The 23,975-nt window shown below is 53.2% G+C and overlaps 5 protein-coding genes across 5 annotated transcripts; 3 read left to right on the top strand and 2 right to left on the bottom strand.

The window, feature by feature from the left end:
* Window positions 1–6,436: 6,436 nt before the first annotated feature.
* Window positions 6,437–7,345, bottom strand: EV422DRAFT_575264 (uncharacterized protein; the record flags this gene model as incomplete). The annotated part of the gene is made up of 2 exons (XM_053073204.1): window positions 6,437–6,600; window positions 6,661–7,345. One exon carries the CDS (start codon window positions 7,343–7,345, stop codon window positions 6,893–6,895), a length of 453 nt encoding a protein of 150 aa, XP_052930205.1. The 3' UTR covers window positions 6,437–6,600; window positions 6,661–6,892.
* Window positions 7,346–13,165: 5,820 nt separating this feature from the next.
* Window positions 13,166–14,260, top strand: EV422DRAFT_19308 (uncharacterized protein). Its single transcript, XM_053065222.1, has 2 exons — window positions 13,166–13,659; window positions 13,757–14,260. Exons 1-2 carry the CDS (start codon window positions 13,605–13,607, stop codon window positions 14,218–14,220), a joined length of 519 nt encoding a protein of 172 aa, XP_052930204.1. The 5' UTR covers window positions 13,166–13,604; the 3' UTR covers window positions 14,221–14,260.
* A 2,173-nt stretch (window positions 14,261–16,433) lies between these two features.
* Window positions 16,434–19,155, top strand: EV422DRAFT_491309 (P-loop containing nucleoside triphosphate hydrolase protein; the record flags this gene model as incomplete). Its single annotated transcript, XM_053067521.1, has 2 exons — window positions 16,434–18,490; window positions 18,564–19,155. The coding sequence occupies 2 exons, from the start codon at window positions 16,434–16,436 to the stop codon at window positions 19,153–19,155; spliced, it is 2,649 nt and encodes an 882-aa protein (XP_052930203.1).
* A 166-nt stretch (window positions 19,156–19,321) lies between these two features.
* EV422DRAFT_563039 (uncharacterized protein) lies at window positions 19,322–20,414 on the bottom strand (the record flags this gene model as incomplete). The annotated part of the gene is made up of 5 exons (XM_053072021.1): window positions 19,322–19,495; window positions 19,573–20,014; window positions 20,091–20,159; window positions 20,227–20,248; window positions 20,351–20,414. 5 exons carry the CDS (start codon window positions 20,412–20,414, stop codon window positions 19,322–19,324), a joined length of 771 nt encoding a protein of 256 aa, XP_052930202.1.
* Window positions 20,415–20,834: 420 nt separating this feature from the next.
* EV422DRAFT_512075 (uncharacterized protein) lies at window positions 20,835–23,785 on the top strand. The gene is made up of 4 exons (XM_053069055.1): window positions 20,835–21,403; window positions 21,469–22,360; window positions 22,430–23,280; window positions 23,347–23,785. Exons 1-4 carry the CDS (start codon window positions 21,107–21,109, stop codon window positions 23,488–23,490), a joined length of 2,184 nt encoding a protein of 727 aa, XP_052930201.1. The 5' UTR covers window positions 20,835–21,106; the 3' UTR covers window positions 23,491–23,785.
* Window positions 23,786–23,975: the final 190 nt, after the last annotated feature.

Raw genomic sequence — 23,975 nt, 5'->3', positions numbered from 1 at the left:
CACCAAACTACACACAACCACTTCCTAGTCCTAAGCGGCCCTCTATCTCCTGTTCTGCCGAAATATCCACAGTCTCCCGCTCAATTGCTTCAGTGAATGCCTAGTCATAGTCTTCTTCGGCCATTTCCAATTGAAATTCCTCGCGATCTTGGGACCAAGGGTACTCCTCTGCAGCGCGTAGGGTGGGGCTGGAGAACTGCTCCATGCTGGGGGTGATTTTGGGTTTAAAGTTGCACCGGCTAGGGTGATTTTGGGTTTGTAATTGCGAGATGGTGGGTCAAACACGTGCGCAAGCAGTGTACTTTGTAGTTTGGTGGGCTGTGGACGCGCAGTAGAAGCAGTGCAGTTTGGTGGGTTCTGGATCGGGTGGGTTACGGGTGTTATGGACGACGCATCCATACCATGCGCTTACCTCATGACAGCATCCCAACAGTCAGTCAATGTCAATTCCCTGTCAAAACCTGACATCTGCCAAACCTCGCAGCCGCACGCAGCCGCGCTACCCCACACCTGCCACTGCCTTAATTTCTCCACGCAGCCGCACGTAGCCACACCTCCCAACACTCGGCGCTTACAAACCCTTCTCCATACTTCCCCACGTACCCGCCCACAGCCTCAGCGTAGCCACCCCATCCCCAGTCTTCTGTTTCTATGCTTCCCCACCCTTGGCGCTTCTCTTGGCTTCCCTCTCATTCCGTACCCTTCTGCTTCCCCACGCTTCCCCAGCCTTCCCAGAAAAACATAAATAGCCGCCTCCCCTGAGCTCCCCACTTCCTGATCCCCAGCAGATCAACACCAGTTCTTCCTAGTCTTGTTCTAGTTCTTGTTTCGGTCTGAATACCATTACCTGTCAACAACCTGCACCACAAGTCGCCTCTATTTCCATCGGCTCCGCCCATTCATAACAGTTTGATCTGCTCAACAACCCCCAGCCGCTGTACCTCCACGCCAAATCACCATGTCCGACGCCCTTCCCCTCACGGCCGAAGCCTGGCAAGCCATGTGCAATGCGATTGACGAACTTCGAGCACAGAATACCACCCTACAAGCCGAACTAGCGCAAACCCAGACCACTGCCCCTGCCACCCACGCCCCCGAACCCAAAATCAGTCTCCCAGACAAATTTGATGGCACCCAAAGCAAGTTCCGTGGGTTCCTCAACCAGATCCGGCTCATGTTCGCCCTCCAACCCAGGCGCTACCCCAACGATCAGACCAAGATACGAACTATTGGCACCTACCTCACTGGCACCGCCCAGGCCTGGCTGGCGCCCCTTGTCAAACAAGACCATCATTCCCTTACGAACCTGGATGATTTCATCCAGCAAATGCAAGCAGTCTTTGGAGACAGCGACAGGATCCGCACATCCGAAAACAAGCTCCAGAACCTTCGACAAACCCGTGCAGCAACAGAGTATGTAGCTGAATTCCGACAGCTGCAATGCGATGTGTCGTGGAATGACCAGGCATTGATTGCCACCTTCCGTCGCGGCCTCAAAGAAGACGTCAAGGACTTAATGCTCACGATGCCCCCTACCGCCTCAATCGACACCGTGATGGAACAGGCCATCCAATGTGACAACCGATTGTTTGAGCGCCGTCTAGAGCGAAGCAGGAACCGACAGCCATATGTGCCAGTTACCACTAGCCCCACCCTCATGAGCCCCGACAACCGCCCAGACAACCCTATGATCATTGACGCTGCTCGTCCGCGAGGACCCCTCACACCGCTAGAGCGCCAACACCGCATCACAAACAAACTTTGCCTCTACTGTGGTAAACCCGGCCACATAGCCAAACTCTGCCCGAACAAGATACGCTCGGCGAATGTCGCGGTTAAGGAACCTGCACCCATCCAGGATTTTGCCCAAGTCCAGCTGCAGTAAAGGCCGAGCAGCTGGGCAACACCTGTCCTGGGCCTTCTCACCACGCAAGTACTGCCAAGGGAGAAGCCACAAAACCTTGCTTCGATCCTGGCATCTCCAGCAACACCCTTCTCCTGACCACCAACAATGTCAATCTCCTATCTGAGATACCCTCACCCATGCGGACTTTGGGCCCATCCTCACCATTCGAGTACCCTGTTACCCTGCAGATATCGGCCCAGCGAGCTCCAGTTCAGCTTTCAGCACTACTCGACACCGGTGCGATGTCGTGCTTCATCAACGAAAGTTATGCCCGCAAGCACCGCATCCCACTTGTCAAGAAGGAGGACCCCATTGCGCTTGAACTGGTTGACGGACGTCCCAGCCATGCGGGCTCCATTACCCATCACACCCAACCTTTGGGCATGTGGGTCAACGACCATTTTGAGGAGGTGGTATTCCATGTGACATGTTCCCCGCATGCGCCAATCATCCTGGGGCTTCCCTGGTTTGAGCTCCATGATGTGGAGCTACACTGGAAGACTCGCACTCTTTGCGTCCGCTGCCATTGCGGTTTTGGACAATACGCCTCCTGGGATGCCCTGCCAACAGAACCTAGCCCGAAGCCCTCAAAAACCCCTGAACCTCTGATCCGTATCCATCAAGACGAGATTTCAGTCTCCCTAGCCCAGACACCCAACACACTGGACCCAGCACCCACACCGATCCACGTATCGTTTATCAGCGCCCCAGCTTTCCGTGTGGCGGCAAGGCAGGACCAGGCATTCATTGCCTACGCCAATCCGACCAGGTCAGATTCCCAAGCCCTGGCGACCACTCCTCCAAAAGATCCGAAGGCCATCATTCCTGAAGAATACCAAGATTTTGCGGACGTCTTCGCCAAGAAGAACGCGGATACCCTCCCAGAGCACCGACCCTACGACTGTCCCATCGACTTAGAAGAGGGCAAACAGCCACCGTTCGGCCCGATCTATAGTCTCAGCGAGCCTGAAATGCAGGCACTCTGTGACTACCTTGAAGAGAACCTAGCTAAGGGGTTCATCAAGCACTCCAAGTCTCCCGCCGGTGCCCCAGTCCTCTTTGTCAAGAAAAAGGACGGTTCCCTCCGTCTGTGCGTCGACTATCGTGGACTCAACAATATCACCATCAAGAATCGCTATCCCTTGCCCTTGATTAACAGCATCATGGATCGTCTTCGAGGGGCACGCCGGCTCACCAAGATTGACCTCCGGGGAGCCTACAACCTTCTTCGGATCCGGCCAGGGGATGAATGGAAGACAGCGTTCCGATGTCGCTACGGCCTATTCGAGTATAATGTCATGCCGTTTGGGCTCACCAATGCCCCTGGAGTATTCCAACACCTCATGAACGAAATCTTCCGTGACATTCTCGACGTTTTTGTTGTGGTCTACCTTGACGACATTCTGATCTTCTCAAAAAACCCAGAAGACCACCCCAACCACGTCCGAGAGGTGCTCTCACGACTCCGCCAGCACGGGCTGTATGCGAAACCGGAAAAATGCGAATTCAACCGTGACTCTGTTGAGTTCCTGGGGTTTATCATCTCCCAGCAAGGCATTTCCATGGACCCAAAGAAGACGGCTGCCATTACCGAATGGGAACCCCCGACGAATGTCAAAGGCATCCAGCGCTTCCTTGGTTTTGCCAACTTCTACCGGCGATTCATCAAAGGGTACTCTGCGATCGTTGCACCCCTGACCACGCTCACTCGCAAAGACTTGCCATTCAAATGGACCCACGCTGCACACCTAGCTTTTGAAACCCTCAAGAAAGCCTTCACCTCCGCACCTATCCTGACTCACCCCGACCCTGACAAGCCTTTCATTGTCGAATCCGATGCCTCCGACTTTGCCCTTGGCGCCGTCCTCCTTCAACCCGATGACACAGATCAACTCCACCCCGTAGCCTTTCACTCCCGCAAATTTACTCCTGAGGAAATCAACTATGAGATCTACGACAAGGAACTCCTGGCTATCCAAGACTCATTTGCTCAATGGCGACACCACCTCATTGGTGCCCGCCACAAGGTCATCGTTTACTGTGACCACAAGAACCTCCAGTACTTCATGACTTCCCGTACCCTCAACCGCCGCCAATCCCGCTGGTCAATCTTCTTTGCTGATTTCGACTTTGTCATCACATACCGCCCTGGTACCCAGCAACACCAAGCTGACGCCCTCTCTCGTCGCTCTGAATACGAGCTAAGGGAAGGGGGAAGAAGCATTCCGCTCCCAGGAAACCACGATCCTCACCCCTGACCATCTCCGCCTGGCCGCCACTTATCTGACCCCACTGGACTCCTTGCTCCTTGACCAAATCAAAGCTGCCCTGGCATCCGATGTGTTTGCGCAAACCATCCGGCGACAGCTTAGGGCCCCCACTGCCCAGCAATCTCAAGAAGACCAAGAACGGATAAAGCGATTCTCCGAGGAAAATGGGGTTCTGCTGTACGACAACCTTGTCTACGTCCCCACCAACAAGCTCCGTGCTGAGATCTGCCGGGACATGCATGACACGCGTTTGGCAGGACACTACGGCATGTCAAAGACCCTGGAGCTCATCTCACGCAACTACTGGTGGCCTAGCCAGTGGCGTTTTGTCAAGTCCTACATCAGGTCCTGCGACGTATGTGCTCAAGCCAAGACCAGCAGACACAAGCCCTACGGTCTCCTCCAACCCCTGCAGGTCCCTGACCGCCCCTGGGGGTCAATTTCCATGGACTTCATCACGGATCTACCCGCCAGTGATGGGGTTGATTCTGTGCTCGTTGTCATCTGCCGGTTCACCAAGATGGCGCACTTTGTACCGTGCAGGAAAACTGCCACCGCTGAGTCAACTGCAGATCTGATCTGGCACCATGTCATCCGGCTCCATGGACTCCCCGACGATATTGTATCTGACCGTGGCCCACAGTTCAACTCCCACTTCTGGAAACATCTCTTCGCTCTCCTGGGAACCAAGGTCAACCTCTCATCGGCGTTCCATCCCCAGAGCGATGGACAAACCGAGCGGACCAATCAGATTCTTGAGCAATACCTTCGCTGCTTTTGCAACTATCAACAAGATAACTGGAAGGAACTCTTGTCTTCTGCTGAGTTCTCTTACAATAACACCATCCACTCCGCCACCCAGACAACCCCCTTCTACGCCAACTATGGGTTCCATCCTCGATTCAGTCTGGCTTCCGCCACCACAACCGAATCCCTTAATCCTGCAGCCGAAGCTCGTGCCAACCATCTCAAGGAAATCCATGAACAGCTTGCCACTGAGCTCAAGGAGGCCCAAGGACGCATGAAGCGCTTTGCCGATGCTAAGAGGGCACCTGGCCCAGACATGAAACCCGGGGACAGTGTCTGGCTCTTACAGCGGAATCTCAAGACTCTCCGACCTTCCCAGAAACTTGATCACCGTAAGATTGGCCCCTTCACAATCACAGAGAAGATCAACTCGGTCACATATCGCCTCAAGCTTCCCCCATCCTACAAAATTCACAACGTCTTCCATGTCTCCCTTCTTGAACCACGTTTCACCATTCCGGAGCGAACTGAGCCAGAACCCACCCCACCAGAAGAAGTCGAAGGACAGGAGGAATGGATTGTGGAAGACATTCTTGACTCCCGTATTCGACGCACGCACCTTCAGTACCTCATCAAGTGGCAGGGTTGGCCAAGCTCGGAGAACACATGGGAGCCAGTGGATCACCTTGCCCGATGTCAAGAGCTTGTTGCCCAGTTCCACCAAAAGTACCCCGACAAACCCCGACCAAAGCCTGCCAACATCAAAACAACATCCGGACGCCGTGGCTAAAGGAGGGGGTGATGTTATGGACGACGCGTCCATACCATGCGCTTACCTCATGACAGCATCCCAACAGTCAGTCAATGTCAATTCCCTGTCAAAACCTGACATCTGCCAAACCTCGCAGCCGCACGCAGCCGCGCTACCCCACACCTGCCACTGCCTTAATTTCTCCACGCAGCCGCACGTAGCCACACCTCCCAACACTCGGCGCTTACAAACCCTTCTCCATACTTCCCCACGTACCCGCCCACAGCCTCAGCGTAGCCACCCCATCCCCAGTCTTCTGTTTCTATGCTTCCCCACCCTTGGCGCTTCTCTTGGCTTCCCTCTCATTCCGTACCCTTCTGCTTCCCCACGCTTCCCCAGCCTTCCCAGAAAAACATAAATAGCCGCCTCCCCTGAGCTCCCCACTTCCTGATCCCCAGCAGATCAACACCAGTTCTTCCTAGTCTTGTTCTAGTTCTTGTTTCGGTCTGAATACCATTACCTGTCAACAACCTGCACCACAAGTCGCCTCTATTTCCATCGGCTCCGCCCATTCATAACAACGGGGGCAAACCCCACTAAACTGCACCCTAGCCGAAGTGCGTGGTATATATATACAGTACATGCGTGAGTAACAGCCTCAATATATGCATAAACGTTCCCATATGCATACGTATGCATGAGCAAACAAAACATTGTAAAGACCCACAATTGCTATGTACATGTTCATATACATCTAAAAACGCATCCGGTCAATAACGTGGAATGCCTTAGCTTGTAGACGTTGACTTGTTTGACATCGACGCCTCCGAGCCACTTGACGTAGATTCCATGGACCTCCAACCTTGTGGTAGTACTGGGGATAGAAGTTTTCACGATGGGGTATATACGATTCCCGCACCAATTGCCTAGATGAATCACACCAGTGAATAAAAGCTGAGAACGGAGTCGTCTGTCTTACTACATACCTGTGTGTAGATGAGGCCTACTCGTCATCAACATCGTCCCCTTGACTAAGACTTCACCTTGATTCGCCCAGCTTTCATATTGGTGAGTCGGTTGCGGACAACCAAGAGGAGTTCGTCAGTCACTTTGGCGAGACTATGCTGGCGTATCTGGGCTCATAGTCCATGAAGCTCGAGATGGCGTCCTCTACTGCCGCGAACTGTGGCCTTGTTCGATGAGGATTGGTGAGGTCGGTCAGCAGCTGCCTGGCCCCGTGTTTCCAGCGCCATACTTGGTCACGTCGGCGGGTGTGAGACTTGAATACCCAGGTATAAAGCCATTGAGGAACTCTTTGACTAACTGATTGAGCCCCTTCGGTACTCTCCTGGCGGGTTTGGTTGCATTTGGTCGTGCCGCTGAAGTGGCTGAAGTGCTGGCTGTCATGTTGGTGAGGTTCACCGGAGTCCTGCCCAATTGCGAACGTAGTTCATCCTGAATGATATCCCTCACGAGCGGACCGATGGTATCACCAAGCGGTGATAGAAAGTTGTTGAACATGGCTCTAAAGTTGTCCTGTTGTTCCTGCAGGAGCCATTTCAAGTCGGCATGGGTAAGCTTCTGGCCGGCCGTGGAAGTAGGAGTAGATTGACCGTAGAGTCGGGTACGTTGCGGAACAGCTTTGCGTTTGAATTGCTTGTTGCCAAGCATGACGGGCGGTTAAGGCGATTCCGGCGATTCAGCGGTACATTCAGGCGATTCAGCGGTGCATTCAGGCGATTCAGGTGTGCATTCAGGCGATTCAGCGGTGCTGCGTTGCTTCAATGCACTGGAGACGCAGAAAACCGAAGCAAGTGCTGAGCGGACTGCTCGCCTAATTGCGTTGAAGAATCCTGCAGAAGGCACGTCAATAATTGGCTTACTGTACCCGGAATTCGACAGTTTCTAATACTAGTAATGTCTTTCGGCACATACCATCAGGAATTGGAATCATTGAAATTGGTTCCATGGTATCCATGACAGCAGCACAATATGGTTTGTGGGAAGGGTTGGTTCCTGGGTAGCTGCTGCTGATGTGCCGGATGAGGGAAAGACCCGGTGACAGCGGAAGAACGGTAGGAAGGTGCGGCAGTGCCAGAGGAAAATGGCGGGCAAGGACGTGATTGTGATATCGATGTTTCAGAAGACGAGCCGTATTGCGGATGCCTAATTGCGGATCGATAAATGCTGCAGAAGGCACGTCAATAATCAAGTCATTGAGTCATCAACGTACGCGAACTTATGACCAGCATTTTCCTTGTTTCGTGATTGTGTTGGGGAACGGGGAATGCATGTGCACGGAATGGGGAATGGGGAATGGGCATCAGTATATATGCATTATGGATCTGCAATACGTGATGGACCATATGCATGCATAAACGGGTGCGTATGCATGCATACAGAAGTATGCATCTGTTACGGAGGAGTTATTCAAACACACGTGTCCCGTAGTGTGGAGTCCTTTCTGGAGCGGCGCGCGATAACCCGGCGCAAGCCAGGGCGCGAGCATTCCTTAACACTCCTCACGCACGGCAACTCTGGACACGGCAGGTATCTGGGTGGCACTGCTCTTCGACTGCCTGCTCCTCCAACGGTGGGAACGGAGTACAATGGACTACCATGGGAGGTTGCTTATTTGTCGGTGAAGCTGCGTTTGTTACTGTCTCGCATAGAAATTCGTCGTAGGTTTGGAGGCGCCGGCGCGCTGGAGTCATCCTGAGTGGGTCCATCGCGCGCTACTGAAGGATGTGTTGGCATCAGCGTCGCATGTTGAGACCGGCATCGCATGTTGAGACCGGCGTCGCCCGTTGAGGATTCTTCTACTGTTGTCGGTCATTCGAATTGTTGTCGAAGGACGGCCAAGGCAGTGGCGAGGTTAGGTGGGCAACGGGAGAGCCAGTGCCACTGGTTGGGACGGTAGAGTCGGCTTGGTGGCGGTTCAGGGGACGTTTGAGGTGGAATTTGAGCGTTCCACTGGAGAGGAGCTCCACTGGAGAGAGAGGAGCGTCATGGCATTGCCGGCGGAAGGTCGTATATCCTGGGCCAAGTTGGTGTGGTATATCTACTCCAGCGGTTGCTGGCTTACCCAACATATCACCCAGGGACAACAACCATTCCATCGGAGTAGGCTGGGTTCAAGAATCGATGGCTCAACAACCTCCTACGGCCACCGACAAACCGATCTTGGATAGAGGTACCCTAACGTCAACCCGGACCTGGGCAGGACCTGGACGGTGACCGATGACTGCCACTTATTTGCTATGTCCATCTGACGCGTGGGGGAAGGACAATTTGGGACAAACCCTTCTCACCAAGATCATACGCTTCCTACTTCCACCGTGATCGTGAAATGTAAAGTGTGATTGTAAAATATACACCGCTCCTAGTACACGCTACTATATATATAAACACTGCTACTTTCTACATACAGTGTGATGCAACGCGATCCTAGTGGTACTCCAACTTCATCATCTCCTCCGTCTTCATCTCGGTATTCACCTCCAGCTTCATCTTCTTCCGGCCCTTCCTTTCCTTATCCGCCAACCACTTCTTGCCCTCCTCCTTCTGCAACTCCAGCTCCTCTTCGTCCATCTTCATATGATGACCATTCCCTTTGCACATGGGGGGCAGGTGAGGCCAGCGACTGCTGACCATCTCCGCAGCGAGCTCTCCGTCCAACTCCCGGTTGTTGTGAAAGTTCTTGAAACCTTCCAACCCAAGCTCAAACACCTTTTGATGAGTAAACTGCAAGAATGCATACCGTGGGTCGGCAGGGTCTGAAGCCCACGTCTCCACAAAGTGTTCCAGAGCCTGACTGCAAATGAGCAAAATATCTCCGGGGCGGTAAGGCAGCATGATACCGAGATCGGGAAGGCAAAATCTTCCACCTTTCGTAAAAGTCCCAAAGCAGCACATCGGTGCCCAGCCGTAAGGAATGTCGCGTTTATCGTGATGAGGTGCAATTTGGTGGTTCGCTACCAAAACATTCATGGCATTGACTCGGGGGGCCCTAGTACCAGCCCAGAAGTGCTTCAAATCCGGCCTGAGGTGGGTCATCGATTGAGTGAGACGGTAATGGGCGATGGGGTCGGTAAGGCGAAGAGCCTCGCCGAGGAGCCAGTTGATGCGTTCAACACTGGGATCACGGATGAAGTGATAGGTGTCGCACTGGGCAGGGCCCGATTCGGTGCATGCGCGTGCAGTCATAACGTCCCCATACATAGTCTGCCACACTCCGATGTGCATGGTGGCTTTTTTGCTGGTGACATCGTTGGCATCCGTTGGCTGGTGGCGGTGTCGAACATCCTTTGACAGCTTCTCAAAATCCTCCTCCTTCCTATTCGTCACCACCTTTCCGGCTGCCTTCACGAACCCCGCCTGCCACACCGGCCCAATGATTCCAGGGAGGAACATGAACAACGCATCCCCATCCTTGTCCACTCCAATTGACGGCTCCCTCCCACTTTCGATATCGTCCAAACCCTCAATGCTGGAGTTGGTGCAGTCAGTATTCTTCGGTTTCGCAGCCAGCTCACTCAACGCTACGTCGTCAAAGATCCAAACACTGTTCTCAACGGCACGCACTACCTCGTTGCAGAGGTATTCGCGCATTTTACGGGAAAAGAGAACACTGGCTTCCATCTCTGGGAGAGCGGGGCCAGAAGGGATCCTTCTGCGCTTTGAAGTCTTTTCTTTTTCCTTCACGGTTCCCCTCTGCCTTTTCCCTCCACAGCCTTCGTAGTCGCTGTCGTCGTCATTGCCGTCTTCATAACCGTACTCAAAGTCGGCTTCTTCAAGATCAAGGTCCAGGTTGATTTCTACCTCCTTCGTATACTGAACTCGGACTCTACGCGGGCGAAGGCGGTTACGGATGTTGTCTTCGTTGAGGGTGTTGGAGATGGACATGTTGATGCACCCGCCGATGCTGAAGTTCGAGCCGCCGTTGGAGCCGCCGTTCGCACCATTGTCGCCCCCGCCGCCGTTGCCACTCTCGCCGTTGCCATTCCCACCATTGTCGCTGCCGTTGCCGTTCGCACCGTTGTCACTGCCGTTGCCACTCTCGGCGTTGCCATCACCGCCGTTGCCGTTCCCACCATTGTCACTGCCGTTGCCACTCTCGCCGTTGTCACTCTCGCCGTTGCCATTCCCACCATTGTCGCTGACGTTGCCGTTTCCACCATTGTCACTGCCGTTGCCACTCTTGCCGTTGTCACTCTCGCCGTTGCCATTCCCACCATTGTCACTGCCATCGCCGTTCGCACCGCTGCCATCGCCAGTGCCACCGCTGCCATCCCCGTTCGCACCAGCACCGCCGTTACCGTTCGAGGAAGCTGCGTTGTTGCGCCTCCGAGTGCCGCTGCGGGTGCTGCGTCTAGAACCCAACCGTCGCCGCTGGACGGCTCGGGTTTTAGGGCAAGGCTTGACCATTGTGAACTGAACTGAACCATTGTGAACTGAACTGAACTGGTTCTGGGGAGAGTTGGTGACAATATTTTCCTCGACGCTGCGGGAAATGAGATTGAATTACCTTCTTGTTTTGTGCCCACGCCGTTGTGAGTGAGGAGTAAGCTTCTTGGGAGGTTGATGACCGCAAAGAAGCGCCAGGAAACGAAAACTGCGAGGTTGGTGGTTTCCCCAGAGCGCCGAGATTGGGCTGTGTGAAATGGGAGGAATAAAACGAAAAGGAGCGTGAGGCAGAGCAAAAGTGGTCGTGGCTCGAGCTGAGAGCGGGTAAGGACTTGAGGATTGGTTAAGGTAGCTTTCTGTTGCGGTACTTATTGTAGTTGTGCTGTTCAGTTAACACCCACGAAGCGCCGAGCGCGACAGTAGTTACCACGCCGCGCCTAGCGCGACAGGCGTCATAATCTGAACAAAGAAGTTGTCTGGGAGTGGGAATTGAACTCGCGACCTGCACGTCTGCAGGGAAAGCAAGATTCAACTGTGCCAAGCGCCAGTGTTATCAGAATGCAATTCCAGTACCAGAAGGGTGTAATTCCACTGTTAGATACTGTATGTTTGTTTGTGAGGTAAGCAGCGTTGCCTCCAATATCCCCGTTGCGAATGTTGCTGGAAGCGGTTTGCGCAATGTTCGACTCGTGAAGTAGAGAGGCTATCAGGACCCACATTCTCCTGATGTGAGAAGGGGATAGGTTCTCGTCAACCGTTCGCAGATGTATGTAATGCAGCAAAGTGGGAATTGGCTTGAGCAATCATCTGTGAGCTGACAGTGGCCACCGCAGAAAACTCCTCTATCGTAAGTTGCTCATAGCTCTGGCCTGGCACGGTGGTGTCACTGGTGTGGGTATGCTGAATTTCGATAGCCATGCTGTGAACAATGGCATGAGGAGCTTCTCGTTTGCGTCGTTGCTGCTGGGTCACCATACCACCACACCCTTTGTGAGGTGCCATAATAGTAATGGGAAGATATATAAGCGTTCCCTTGGTGTGATTCTGGCGAACGACGGAAGAGCCAAGTCGTGCGCCGTTTCCCTAATTACGTAGGGGAAGCGCAATTTTTGCCACACTTTCGAATTTGAGCTCAACTTTCGTCTTGACAGTCTTTGACAGTCTTGACCTTCGACCCTCGACACACCCGCTCAACCCGCTCAATCATGGGGGCCAAAGGGAGCAAAAATCGAGGCAAAGGTGGTGTTGGAGCTTCCGAGGCAGCGAAGAAAGTGGCCCCAGAGCAAGCAACATCGCAATCGACATCGCACCCACTTCCTGATTTTCGTGCAAACAAGCCTGCCAAACTGCTTGCCTTAGATGCGGACAACGAATCGAAAAAGAAGTTCAAGGCGTGGGCGCGTACGGATGAGGGAGCGAGGAAGTTTAAGGCGATAGAATTGATCGAATGCTATGATGAGATAGTGAAGCGAGCAGTCGTTTACCGAGCGTCCGTCAGGTGCGTGCGTGCATCCAAACTGCTCTCAAAGATGGATCGCCAGGATCTGATAAGGCGCTGCCGATACTCTGCCAGGTGTGATGACGACGAGGATCTGGCGCAGGATCGGTTGGAAACAGCTGCGAAGGGTATCATCGAAAAATATCTCTCAGGAGGTCCTAAAGACGTGCGGGATGTTTTGCGAGTCACTTATGCGGTGGAGGATGCAAGCCTGAGACAGGTCAATTGTTTTGACAAGCTAAGCGCATCGATAGTCGCAACAGTGGAGACCAATGTGTTAGCACTACTTCTTGAAGTTTCTCCCGTGAACCTAGACCCCCAATGACCGAGGAGTGGAGTGAAATCGGATGTCATTAATGCACAAAATAAAAGGAACAAGCAGAAGATAAACCAGGGAGGAGGGTAGGTTTCTTTTCGTGAGCGAAAAAGGGCAGGGCCGCATTCGTGCATAGAGCAGTGCTGGTGCCCGTCGAGGTGTGAAAAGCCTTTCAACACTCCTTGTACAGCCCGTGAATACCTTCATTGCACGGTTCAAGCCATCTATGGCGCCTAGATGCTGAGCTTTGAGGCACAAGGTCGGGAATCGACGTCAGTCGGGCAAGGAAAGAGAGGAAAGCGCAAGCAGTGCTGTCACTTCGAGCTCTCTAAGCTCCCTGAGTGCCCTGTCAGTCGCGGTTGAATTCGAGCGCGTCGTCTTCCGGACAAGTTGAAGGTTGGCTCCACCCTCACTATTTTCCCACCTCCCAGTGGACGACAATGCTCGTCCGTCCCAAATTACCCGCTCTTCTTCTCAGCTGCCACCGCGAGAAGTGCTACTTCCAAGCTCCGACTTGTACAGCTCATATCCGTCATTTCGCTCGGGGTTCTATAGGTCGGCGGTAACGAAGCACCCAGTTCAGTTGAGCTTTTGCTGGACACTACCTATTGGACTATTGAACCTCGTGTAAACGGGGTACAGTACTTTCACGACGCCTGGCGCCTTTGCGGCGACTGGAGCAATAACACGGTCTTAAAGTTCCTTTGGCGATGAGTGCTGAACTGGTACTGGAAGCCCATCGCCGTCACCTCAATAATTCCAACGGTATGTCCCAAGGCCTTCTCTCCTGCGCCGGCGCCGTCGCGCAAAGAACTCATGCCCAATTTCCATGCTCATGCTCATATCATCGTTTCAAATGTAGATCGTGATGCCCGGGACGCATTCCTTCGAGAAGCCATAAACTTCTTTGCCAAGACCCCGGAAAGCGAGTGTATTTTACATCATCCTGAAACCCCGGATATCCATGTGGAACTTCTGGGCTACTTCTCCCCGAAGAATTTCATCGAAGAACCCGTGAAGAGCATTCTGAACAAGCTAGGGCGACAGTTATCCACTTGCTTCGATTGTTTACATTACTACTACCAAGCAAAGCTGCAGTTTCGCTCGCGATGGGGTTCCCAGTTTACCCCAGAAACGCTGCGGCAGCTGTTCGATAGGATACATAATTGGGACCTTGAGCGACAACATGCTACGCTCTCGTCCTTCCAAACGCAGTATGACTTGAAATCGGACACCATTACGGCGCCCGAGTTCAGAAAGTTGCGGAAGAAGATCTTCTGTGTCCTCGAAGAGATTTTTAGATTTCCAGGTGAGCGGTGTGAATGACATTCTGTGTACTTCGACGTATTATTGCTCGGCTAACCACTTGTACAATGCCAGAATCTCTGCAGAATCGCACTTTGGACGCGCTTTGGGTGAAAGTCCTTCTGACCTTGATTTCAGGAAAACACACCTCGCCGCTGCAAATAAATACCTCCACAGTGGACGCGGGTGCTTTAGTGGTTGTCGGACATGCCAATGCTGACCTCCGGGGATGGGCTCAGCGCTCTTTGCAGACTGCGAAAGCCCGACTTTACCTAACCGAAGCGGATGAAGTTACTCTTTCGACTTTGACCGATTATCTTATCCGTTTGAACCCCCACACGGATGAGCATCACACAGCGACCTTCAATTACACGGATGATCAAGCTGCTTTGTGGATGGGGTTCTCCGCTATTCTTAGCGCCATAGATTGGCATTCAGCATCAGAATATGAGGTTCTCCGGACTATTGAGACGAGGGCTGGGGTGGATATCGGCATACTTGTCCGAACACGGCTGCCGGTGGCGAAGGAGGATTTCTGGCCTGTGCTGACCATGTTCGCTGATCTGGTTGAAGCGCGCCCTGCAACCATTTTGAACTCCCTACCGCTCGAGCAGAGAAATCTGGTCATCCGGGGGATCTTCGAAAACGAATCGTTCAGACAACGCAGCCGCAAAGGAGGGTCTTGGCCGGCTGAGTTTAGTTTCCGGTGGCTCAGCTTCTGGATCGAATCATGTGCTTTTGGCGACGCGACGGGTTCAAATAGCGACTTTGTTCTTTCCTATGTCTTGGAGGAGTCGAAGCAATGGCAAAATTCCGCCCGTGCCGCACTATTTACGACTGTAAGCGACATTCTCCGGAAACATTTCCTGCGCAAGAGTTCCGTGGTATCGTCGAAGACCGCATGCAATGCCATGAACTCCCTTCTCACAATAGGAGGACCGCTCGACGCACAGACGGTGAAACAGCTACTGGATCTACTTATTCTAACAGCAGCCATGGGTGGAGAGAATGCTAGCAACAGTGCATTTGTGGAGGAAGCGATGAGCTATTTGTCCCGCATCTTGTGCGAGATGGTAGACTTGGGGTCCGTGGACTGGGAGCTCTGGCAAACAGTCTTCACTGTTATTCACTGTACAGCTCACAACACCAACTCCTGGGCGAGAAATGGTGTGGGAGCCTTGACAATTCAGAAAGTCCGTAAAGGGGCTCTGGCTGCCGCGGAGCTTGCACTGGGAATTTTACCACCGCCGCGAGCTACTGATTTCCCCAAAATACGGTCAAACTTTTTTGCAGTCAGCGCCAAAAGTTTCGTGACCTGCTTGTACGGCGCAGACGAGATAACGCAGGAAGTCGCGTTTACGCTCATCATAGAGCTCCTGAGTCTTCAACGGAACCTGCACCAGCCGATTCCGCCCGATGTGGCACAGGTCTTCAGGAAGCTCACAGACGAAGATCAAGGAGCCCTCTCATCAAGTCAAATAGAGTCGTTAAAGTCCCGATTACCCCTCACCGAGTCTGAAGCTTTGCGAATTGCTCGCGCTTCCGAGGCTGCCAAATCGAAAACCCCGGTGCCGTCAGTGGTGGATTTGACATCCGATGGACCGGATGATGTTGATGTCATCGTACGTAGCGCGTCCAAGGCGCCACGTCAACAGGCGCTCAACTTCGAAAGTCCTCGCGCGGGGCAGATCACGGTCGAAAAGTCGACGTCAGTGATTACGGTGGAAGACATACCAGTACCTAGTTCCGGCGCCCCATCGCAAGCAGTTGATAGCTCGTTCAAGACTGTCCCGAATGCCGCGCGCTTCACGCCGAAGCCCCCGGAGCGGAATGTAGACAAACGACGGAATGGCCAGAGCTCGCTAGACACGTTTGTCTCGCGCGATGAAGACGTACGATCCGCTTGGGAGAAGCTTGCCGGAGACATTGCGGCAAAACCAACACCCACGGCATCAAGAGGACAAGGATATGCTTTCGGTAGGAAACCATTACAGCCTGCGGAGCCCAAGAAGCTTTCGAAACTGCAGCAGCTACGGGAAGAAATGAAAGAGGATAAGGCGCCGTCTGCCCGCAAGTCGAAGAAAGAGGGAACTCCTCCCTCGGGTGTTGTTGTACCTCCGCCGAACCGCCCTCTTAATCTGCCCTATCAGCGGAATATGCCCGAGGTCACGATCATTGCTCGCGATCCAGACAGTTTCGGCACATCCGCGTCTCGGCCGAAGTCAACTACACAGATGATCAATCGACAAGGCGTCGCAGCAAAACCGGTCTCCCGCGGGATTCCTATTCGCACGCCAGGAGATAATCGTCCACAGGCCCTTCGGCAACTCTCGACGCTAAACAAGATTGTTCTACAATGGAACTATGACATGGAAGGCGAAAAGCCGCCAGACTTCCCTTTCGACCTCAAGAACATTCCGAACACGTTTCAAGGCGGCGAGCAAGAGTATGTCTCTGTTTTCGAGCCATTATTAGTGCTTGAATGCTGGGAGCAAATGCAGAAGAGCAAGTACGAGGTTGACCGAGGAGACGCTCTCACGTTCAAGTTGACAAATGTGCAGACGGTGGATGTTTTCCACGATCTCACCTTCACTGCCCCAGGGAAGCAAATGCGGTTACGAGGGTATTCCGAACACGACGTCCTGAACGTGACGGACGTGGAGGTTCCGCGCCAGGGACATGAGAGTACTAGCGGGAAATCTTTCCTGGCGAAAATCACAAACGTGTCATTCAAAGCCGATGAGGGCATTGTGATAGCCAGGGTCTATATGAGCGTGAATGCGGCTCTTGCCCCTCGGTTACGAGCCGGCGCCAAGTTTTCCCTCCTTTCAACTTTCTCCATGACAACATCCATCCGGGAGTACGGGACCCTGTGCGCTTTACCATCGCTGTGCTTACTCAAGGATGTCTTGCGGCCTGGCAAGATTCGGAAGTTCCATCCAAGACCGGACGACGTACGCCTCATGATGACACGGTATAACCTGAACGAGCCTCAGGCTGCGGCGATCTCGGGGGCTGTCGCTCAGTCAACGGGGTTCACCCTTATCCAAGGCCCACCGGGAACGGGAAAGACGAAAACTATTGTTGGCTTGATTAGCGCTTTGCTGACACGAGAGAACGTTGTCAAGGTGCCTGGCCAGGCTGTGACGCCTAACAGCAAGCATCGACTGCTATGTTGCGCTCCGAGTAACGCGGCAATTGACGAGATTGTGCGCCGATTGAAGGAAGGGATCCCGCATCCGAGAGGCGGCACGTTTGTGCCGAGGGTCGTTCGCATTGGAACAACTGAATCCATTCATACCTCTGTTCGCGACGTTACCCTCGAGGCGATCTTGGAGGGCATCCTGGCGACAACTGGCAACTTTCAGGAAGATGACAGAATGGCGGACATTCGTTCAGCCATCACCTCATTGAAGGACGAACGTGAACGCCTTCGTGCTCGCGAGGACGATAACGAAATCGAAGCAGAGGAGGCGAGTAAAGTCGATGCAAAGATCTCGACCATTACGAAGAAGCTCGCTGCGTTGCATGAACAGTTGCAGCGTGAACGACAGGAAAAGACTGCTGCATCTCAAGCGCGAGACAAGTACCGTCGCCAGCAGAAACTCAAAGTCCTGATGGAGGCCGACGTGATCTTGTCAACGCTGAGCGGAGCCGGATCCGATGTCCTTGGGGATTTGCATGAGCTCACCTTTCCCATTGTGATTGTGGACGAAGCGGCGCAGTCTGTGGAACTTAGCACCCTGATCCCATTGCGGTACGGCGCAAAGCAGTGCATTCTCGTCGGAGATCCCCAGCAACTGCCGCCGACAGTGCTTTCGCAAGTCGGTCAGTCATACTCGTACGAGCAATCCCTGTTCCAGCGGCTCATGAACAATGACCCCGACGGTACGCATCTCTTGAGTATTTCGTACCGCATGCATCCCAGTATATCTTCCTACGTCAGTAAAGGATTCTACAAGGGACGGCTGCGAGACGCGCCCAATATGTCGGAATTGTGCACCGCGCCGTGGCACAAGGACTCGATGTTTGCACCCTACCAGCTCATCGACATGTACAACGGACGCGAGCAGACTGGAAGAGGTCATTCGTACTTCAACCTGGACGAAGCGCGGTTGGCTGTGGATTTGGTGGAGGTGCTGTGTTCGAGGTTCCCGGACTACAATTTTGCGGGGAAGATAGGCATTATCACGTTTTATAAGAAACAAGTCAGGGAGATCAAGAACACCTTTATTAGGAAGGGCTGGACCCGCGAGATGATGCAGAATATCGATGTCAATACCGTGGACGGGTAAGCTGAAGAACTTGAGGAACGGCAGGGAATCCAGTCGCTTTTTGTGCAGATATTGACACCATCATTTTAGATTCCAAGGCCAGGAAAAAGAAATCATCATCCTCTCCTGCGTACGAGCAAACGGTAGCGTCGGTTTCACCAGCGACATCCGCCGTATGAACGTTGCACTAAGTCGAGCCAAATACTCTCTGATAATCCTGGGCAACCTGGAAACACTGAAACGAAACCGAGCCTGGCGCGATTTGATCGAGGACGCAGCGGGGCGGCGGATGATTAAGTCCTGGACGGAGCGGCTGTCGCGGTTAAGAGACGAGGTTAGAGGGAGGCCGGGGAATATGTTGCCGCGGGTGGAGGCTCCGCAAGGGGACGGGGCGAATGATGGAGAGCGGAAGACTGAGCGGAAGAGGGAGCGGAGTGATGAGCAGGGGTCGGATACCGGGAAGGCTGGTCGCAAGGTATGCTCAAAAGTGGTGACAGCGCATCATCTTTTGACTAAGGCTAACTCTCAACTCCAATATCTAGCGCAAGAACACACCACAATCTTCATCATCGAGCGATCAAAAAAGAGCACGGCGGTAGCTACTTCTGGCGCACACACAGATAGCACACATGCGTTTCGTAGTCAAGTAGCATTTATCTACATTACTCCTTACAGTACATAGACTCTCTCACACATAGACCTAATGCATATCCAAGAGCATCCCTATTTCCATACCCAAAGGCCCTATGTACCTACAATGATCCGGCTATTGTTGGTCGCAGACGGAGCTGTTTGAGCGCCGCTGGATCTAATCATCGTTATGGAAAGACAAGCTAAACTTGTTCCCCCTACAGACTGGATTTGGCAGATCTCCACTTGTACAGGTCAATGCCCAGTTGCTTTGTGATCCGAATGCTCTGACCGTAGAGGGTGTCATCCTCAATGGACATTATGAATGCGTCGATGACCTGCTCCACCGGGACGCGGTCTTGAGTTGCTTTCATGAATAGTGGGCCGAGTGTCTATGGAGTTGATGATGGGGTACGTTAGGAGACTGATCTCGCGCTGAGTGGTTCAATCTCGCATCACTTGCGCACACCTTCTCGGCAGATACCAGAATGCCAGTAGGCGAGAAACCCGGGCAGATAGCATTGATATGAATCCCATGGCGTTTCGCAAACTCCCCAACCGACCGCGTGAAATGCACCACCCCGCCCTTCGCGGCGGCATACACCGGCTGGTTCCATTGCGGGTACAGTCCCGCCAGAGACGCCGTGTTGACAATGACGCCGCCTTTGCCCGCCGCAATCATCTCGGTGAGCGCGAGACGGGTACCGATGATGACGGCCTCCAAATCGATGCGGAGGACTTTGACCCATATGTCCTCTTCGTCCTTGTCGAATTGCTTGCTTTCCCCTATTCCGGCGTTGTTGACGACAATGTCGATGGAGCCCCATTTGGTTTTAGCGGCTTCGAAGAGTCTCTGCTGGTCGGCTTTGCTTGTTACGTCGCAGACGCGGAAGATGGCTTGTCCGGGATATCTATCGGTGCGGGATGATCGTTAACAATGAATCCTTACATGCGCAAATCGCCAATTTGAGATTGGCGATCACATACTTGGCGTTGATCTCCTTCTCTAGCGCTGTACCAGCGGCGTCTGATATGTCGCCCAAAACGACTTTCGCTCTAGTGTTTTCGAGTGTCAATTCCTGAGGACATCGTTTTTCCCGATACCGTTCAATGTGACACAAACCCTTTCCCCGCTAATCTCCATGCTGTAAAGAAGAAGGACGGTCAGCGGGAGGTCACGTATATGTAAACGCAGTTTGCCGCCATCACGCGGACATCATCCCCAGGTGATCTATGGTATAACCTACCTAGCGCCCTGCCGAAACCTGACGACGCCCCGGTGACGATTGCGACTTTGCCGTCTATCTTCATGTTTTCGTTTGTCGCTGAGAAGAACCCTGGAGCTTGCTTGCTTGAGTGTTCCGAGGTCTTGCAGCCTGCTCTTTATATGTCGTTTTCGGTGGGGCCGTGTGATTTGCTGTATTTAGGCAAGGGAGCGGGATTGAGAGAGGGCCCGCTTGGATTCAGCTGACGTTTGACTTTCGTACGCGTTTGCCTTCCATTTAAACTGCGCACGTGACCGCTGTGAATTGTTTGGAAGGCACCACCGCCACACTTGCGGTCTGCTTTGGCTAATCTGCGGTCCACATTGGCTAAGCCGTTACTTGCACACGCTTATTTGGGACATCGCATGCATGGATGGGATCGGAGGCAAACGGCGAAACGGCAGAGTCAGAGTCAAAAACGGGAAGGCGCTCGAGGCTTGCTTGCTTGCACGGCGGGAGGTGAAGCCTCCGGGAGAGGAACCCAAACCCCGATTGGCGGCTGGTTTTTCCAACACACTCCACGCAGCCTCCTCGGCAGTTGGCTCTCACCCAAGGCACCATGCTCTGCGTTCGCAAGTGCTGGATACCCATATTCATTTGTATATAGTAGTAGCCTGTGCATATAGCTCTCGTTGTTCCCAGCCAAACTTGGTGTGTAGATTTTGTAAAGGATCTAGCCTGTCTGTCTCATAGAAACCAAGTTTAAAGGCCGAGCTATCCTCACGAAGAAAACCAAGTATGGTCTCCGCATTAAACTTGTTCCTAGCTACTACTGCTGTCGCACTGACGGCGATCGGCGTCCCGACGGCGAGAGGGAGCGAACCCGACGTTGGGCGGCGTGATGAGGAAAACCAGCAACGCATCACTCCCGACGGCTTCCCACACGTCCTAGGCTACGAAAGGATAGATACATGGCGTGATAGCAGCGTCGATCCTTGTCAAGACTTTTACCGCCATGCGTGCGGGGGCTTTCAGCAGCGGTATCAGAGCATACCGAACGCTACGGTGTTCTCTATGATGGGCAAGAGTAGTGCGGTAAGCTTTGGGTATTGCTTCGCAAGCTTCTGTGGGCGACTTTCTCATAACCCGTCTCTTTACAGCTTCTGATGGAGCGAGCACTCTCCGGGAAGAAAAAAGGCATCACAAAGCCAGCACCGGATAGTGCATTGTTTGAGAAAGCCAGAACATACTACTCGTCATGTGTCGACTCCAACACCATCAAAGAGCGCGGATTTGCGCCCATCATTCCATACGCCCAGGATCTCCTGGATTATGCCGTGAACAGCAGATCCCTGCCTCAACTGTTCAGTCGTCTGCATCAGACAGGCGTGTATGCGCTGTTTGTCACCAGCTATGCGAAAGTCACAGGACACGCGGCAAAAGACTTGGCCCTCCAGTTCAATCCCGCCCCTGCACATCAGGTTGCCCCGCACACGGTAAAGAAAGTCCTGGCCGCTTTCATCGACAATAGTGTCTTGCAACTCCCGCCCGACGCGAATTTGAATGATATCGTAGAGTGGATCGTAGCCATCGAAACAGAGGCGAAAAAGTTCATCGAAGCGCTGGATGCTGGTCAGGTCGAGGGGGACGGCCTCAAGAAGGCCCAATTCCTATCGGTAGAGGATCTCAGCCGTCGGACCAACCAGGACTGGTCGATCTACATCAATGCAATGAACATGACTGGGGTCAATCAGATCTACTTCTATGGCGAAACAGACATCTGGATCGACACCATCAACTCCCTCCTGGACTACAACCCAAGAGATTTCCAATACTACCTGCTCTGGAAGTTGGGGGCCGCACATTTCAACAAGTTGGCGCCCGAGTACTTCAACATTTGGGCCAAAGAGATCAGAGGGATGATCTCGTACGCGGATTACGTCGATGAGCGCCACTTGTTGCGGGCTGGTCATCAAACGGAGTGCGTTCGAGAGACTGGGGTTCAGTTGAACTACTTGTCTGCGCATATGTTTGCGAAATATGCGCTCAATGGTTAGTTCGACGGTGCTGTGTTTCCGACTTGCGGATCCGTGTACTTAACCGCTTTCCCTACACCTGCAGACACGCAAAAGGCCGCCGCAAAGGTAATGGTGGACAGGCTTCTGAACAGCTTTGGAACGAAGCTGGGCGAGTTGAGCTGGATGGACGACAAGACGAAACAGCACGCACGCGAAAAACTTCAAAACACCGTCTCGGTTGTGGGATACCCCGATTGGTTGATGGACGCCAACCTTGTAGAGCAGTACTACGCGCCATTGCGGATCGAGAGAGGTCGATACTTTGAGAACGCCGTCCAAGCGCAGACCTTCGCCTACTTTGCCCCCTCGATCAAGCAAGTGGGCAAAGCTGTTGATCGTTCGCAATTGTTTCAAGGCTACGCGTGGGAATTCAACGCGTTCGCGCTGCTGGACTCTGTGCAGATCCAGATCAACCCGGCCTTCTTGCAGCGACCGCTCTATTCGGCTAGAAACCCGCAGTCGCTGAACTACGGAAGCCTGGGAATGGTCATTGGGCACGAGATCACGCACGGCTACGGGGCGGTTGGCTGGCTGTACAATAAAGATGGCGAACACCAAGACTGGTGGACCAAAAAATCCCTCGCGGCCTTGACCGACGGCGCAACCTGCTTCAGGGAGCAGTACGGAAATTACACCGTCACGTTATCGGACGGCTCATCGCGACCTGTTGACGGCGCCCAGACGGTGGGCGAGAACATTGCTGATAATGGCGGGCTAGCGGTTGCGTACAAGGCGTGGCGCACTGCCGAGTCGAAAGCATTAGGAGTGTCGGAGGACGAGCTGAGCAAGAAGGAAGAGCCTGGGTTTGGCGGCCTGACGAAGGATCAGCTGTTTTTCCTGGGCTTTGGGCAGACGTGGTGCACTAATCAGGATGATGCGGCTTTGAAGTCTGCGGTAAGTCGTCGATGGCTCTATTGCCACTTGAGTGGTCAAGAAATTGAAAAATTCTGCTACCTATAGTTGGCGAATGACGTACATGCGCCAGGGCAAGCCAGGGTAGTAGGTCCCTTACAGAACTCCGAGGAGTTTGCACGGGCCTACAACTGCCCTCTCGGCTCACCGATGAACCCACGACGCGCGGAAGGCAGATGCTCCTTGTACTAGTATCAGAGGACAAATGCAATGTCTGCACGCATGGTGTCTTTGCTCTCCTGTTTCTTTTTGGGATCAACGACATTGATGGAAGGGGTGGGGTGCATTTGCCCGCGATTGCGGGGCTACGGAACGATGATGGATGTATTATAGTTCACTTTTTCTGTTTGCTCACTCTTCTGTCGCATCTCGACTTGTAAATACCCATGGTAATTAACCGCATCTTGCATGCTGAGGCCGTTCGATATGCCGTACACCTTTCCTCTTGAACGCTGGAAGCCCAGACCTCATCAAGCAGAGAGTGACAGCAGCTTTCGACACGTTCTCTTATTCGCAAATGTGGAATGTTCTCCATGAGACACAAACCTGAGTCACGTCGTCATTCATGTTCCATCCGAGAGCACGTGTCCTGGTATAATAAGGGCGAGGCGAGAAACCGGGACAGCTGGATCTTGGGGCTTGGTTCAAATTCCAGTTGGTTTTTGTCTGTGTCGAAA

Source organism: Fimicolochytrium jonesii (genome assembly GCF_025526975.1).
Source record: "Fimicolochytrium jonesii strain JEL569 chromosome Unknown EV422scaffold_1, whole genome shotgun sequence".
Classification (NCBI taxonomy): Eukaryota; Fungi; Chytridiomycota; class Chytridiomycetes; order Spizellomycetales; family Powellomycetaceae; genus Fimicolochytrium; species Fimicolochytrium jonesii.
The sequence above is the reverse complement of the archived record's forward strand: the minus strand, read 5'-3'. Positions and strand labels throughout refer to the sequence as shown.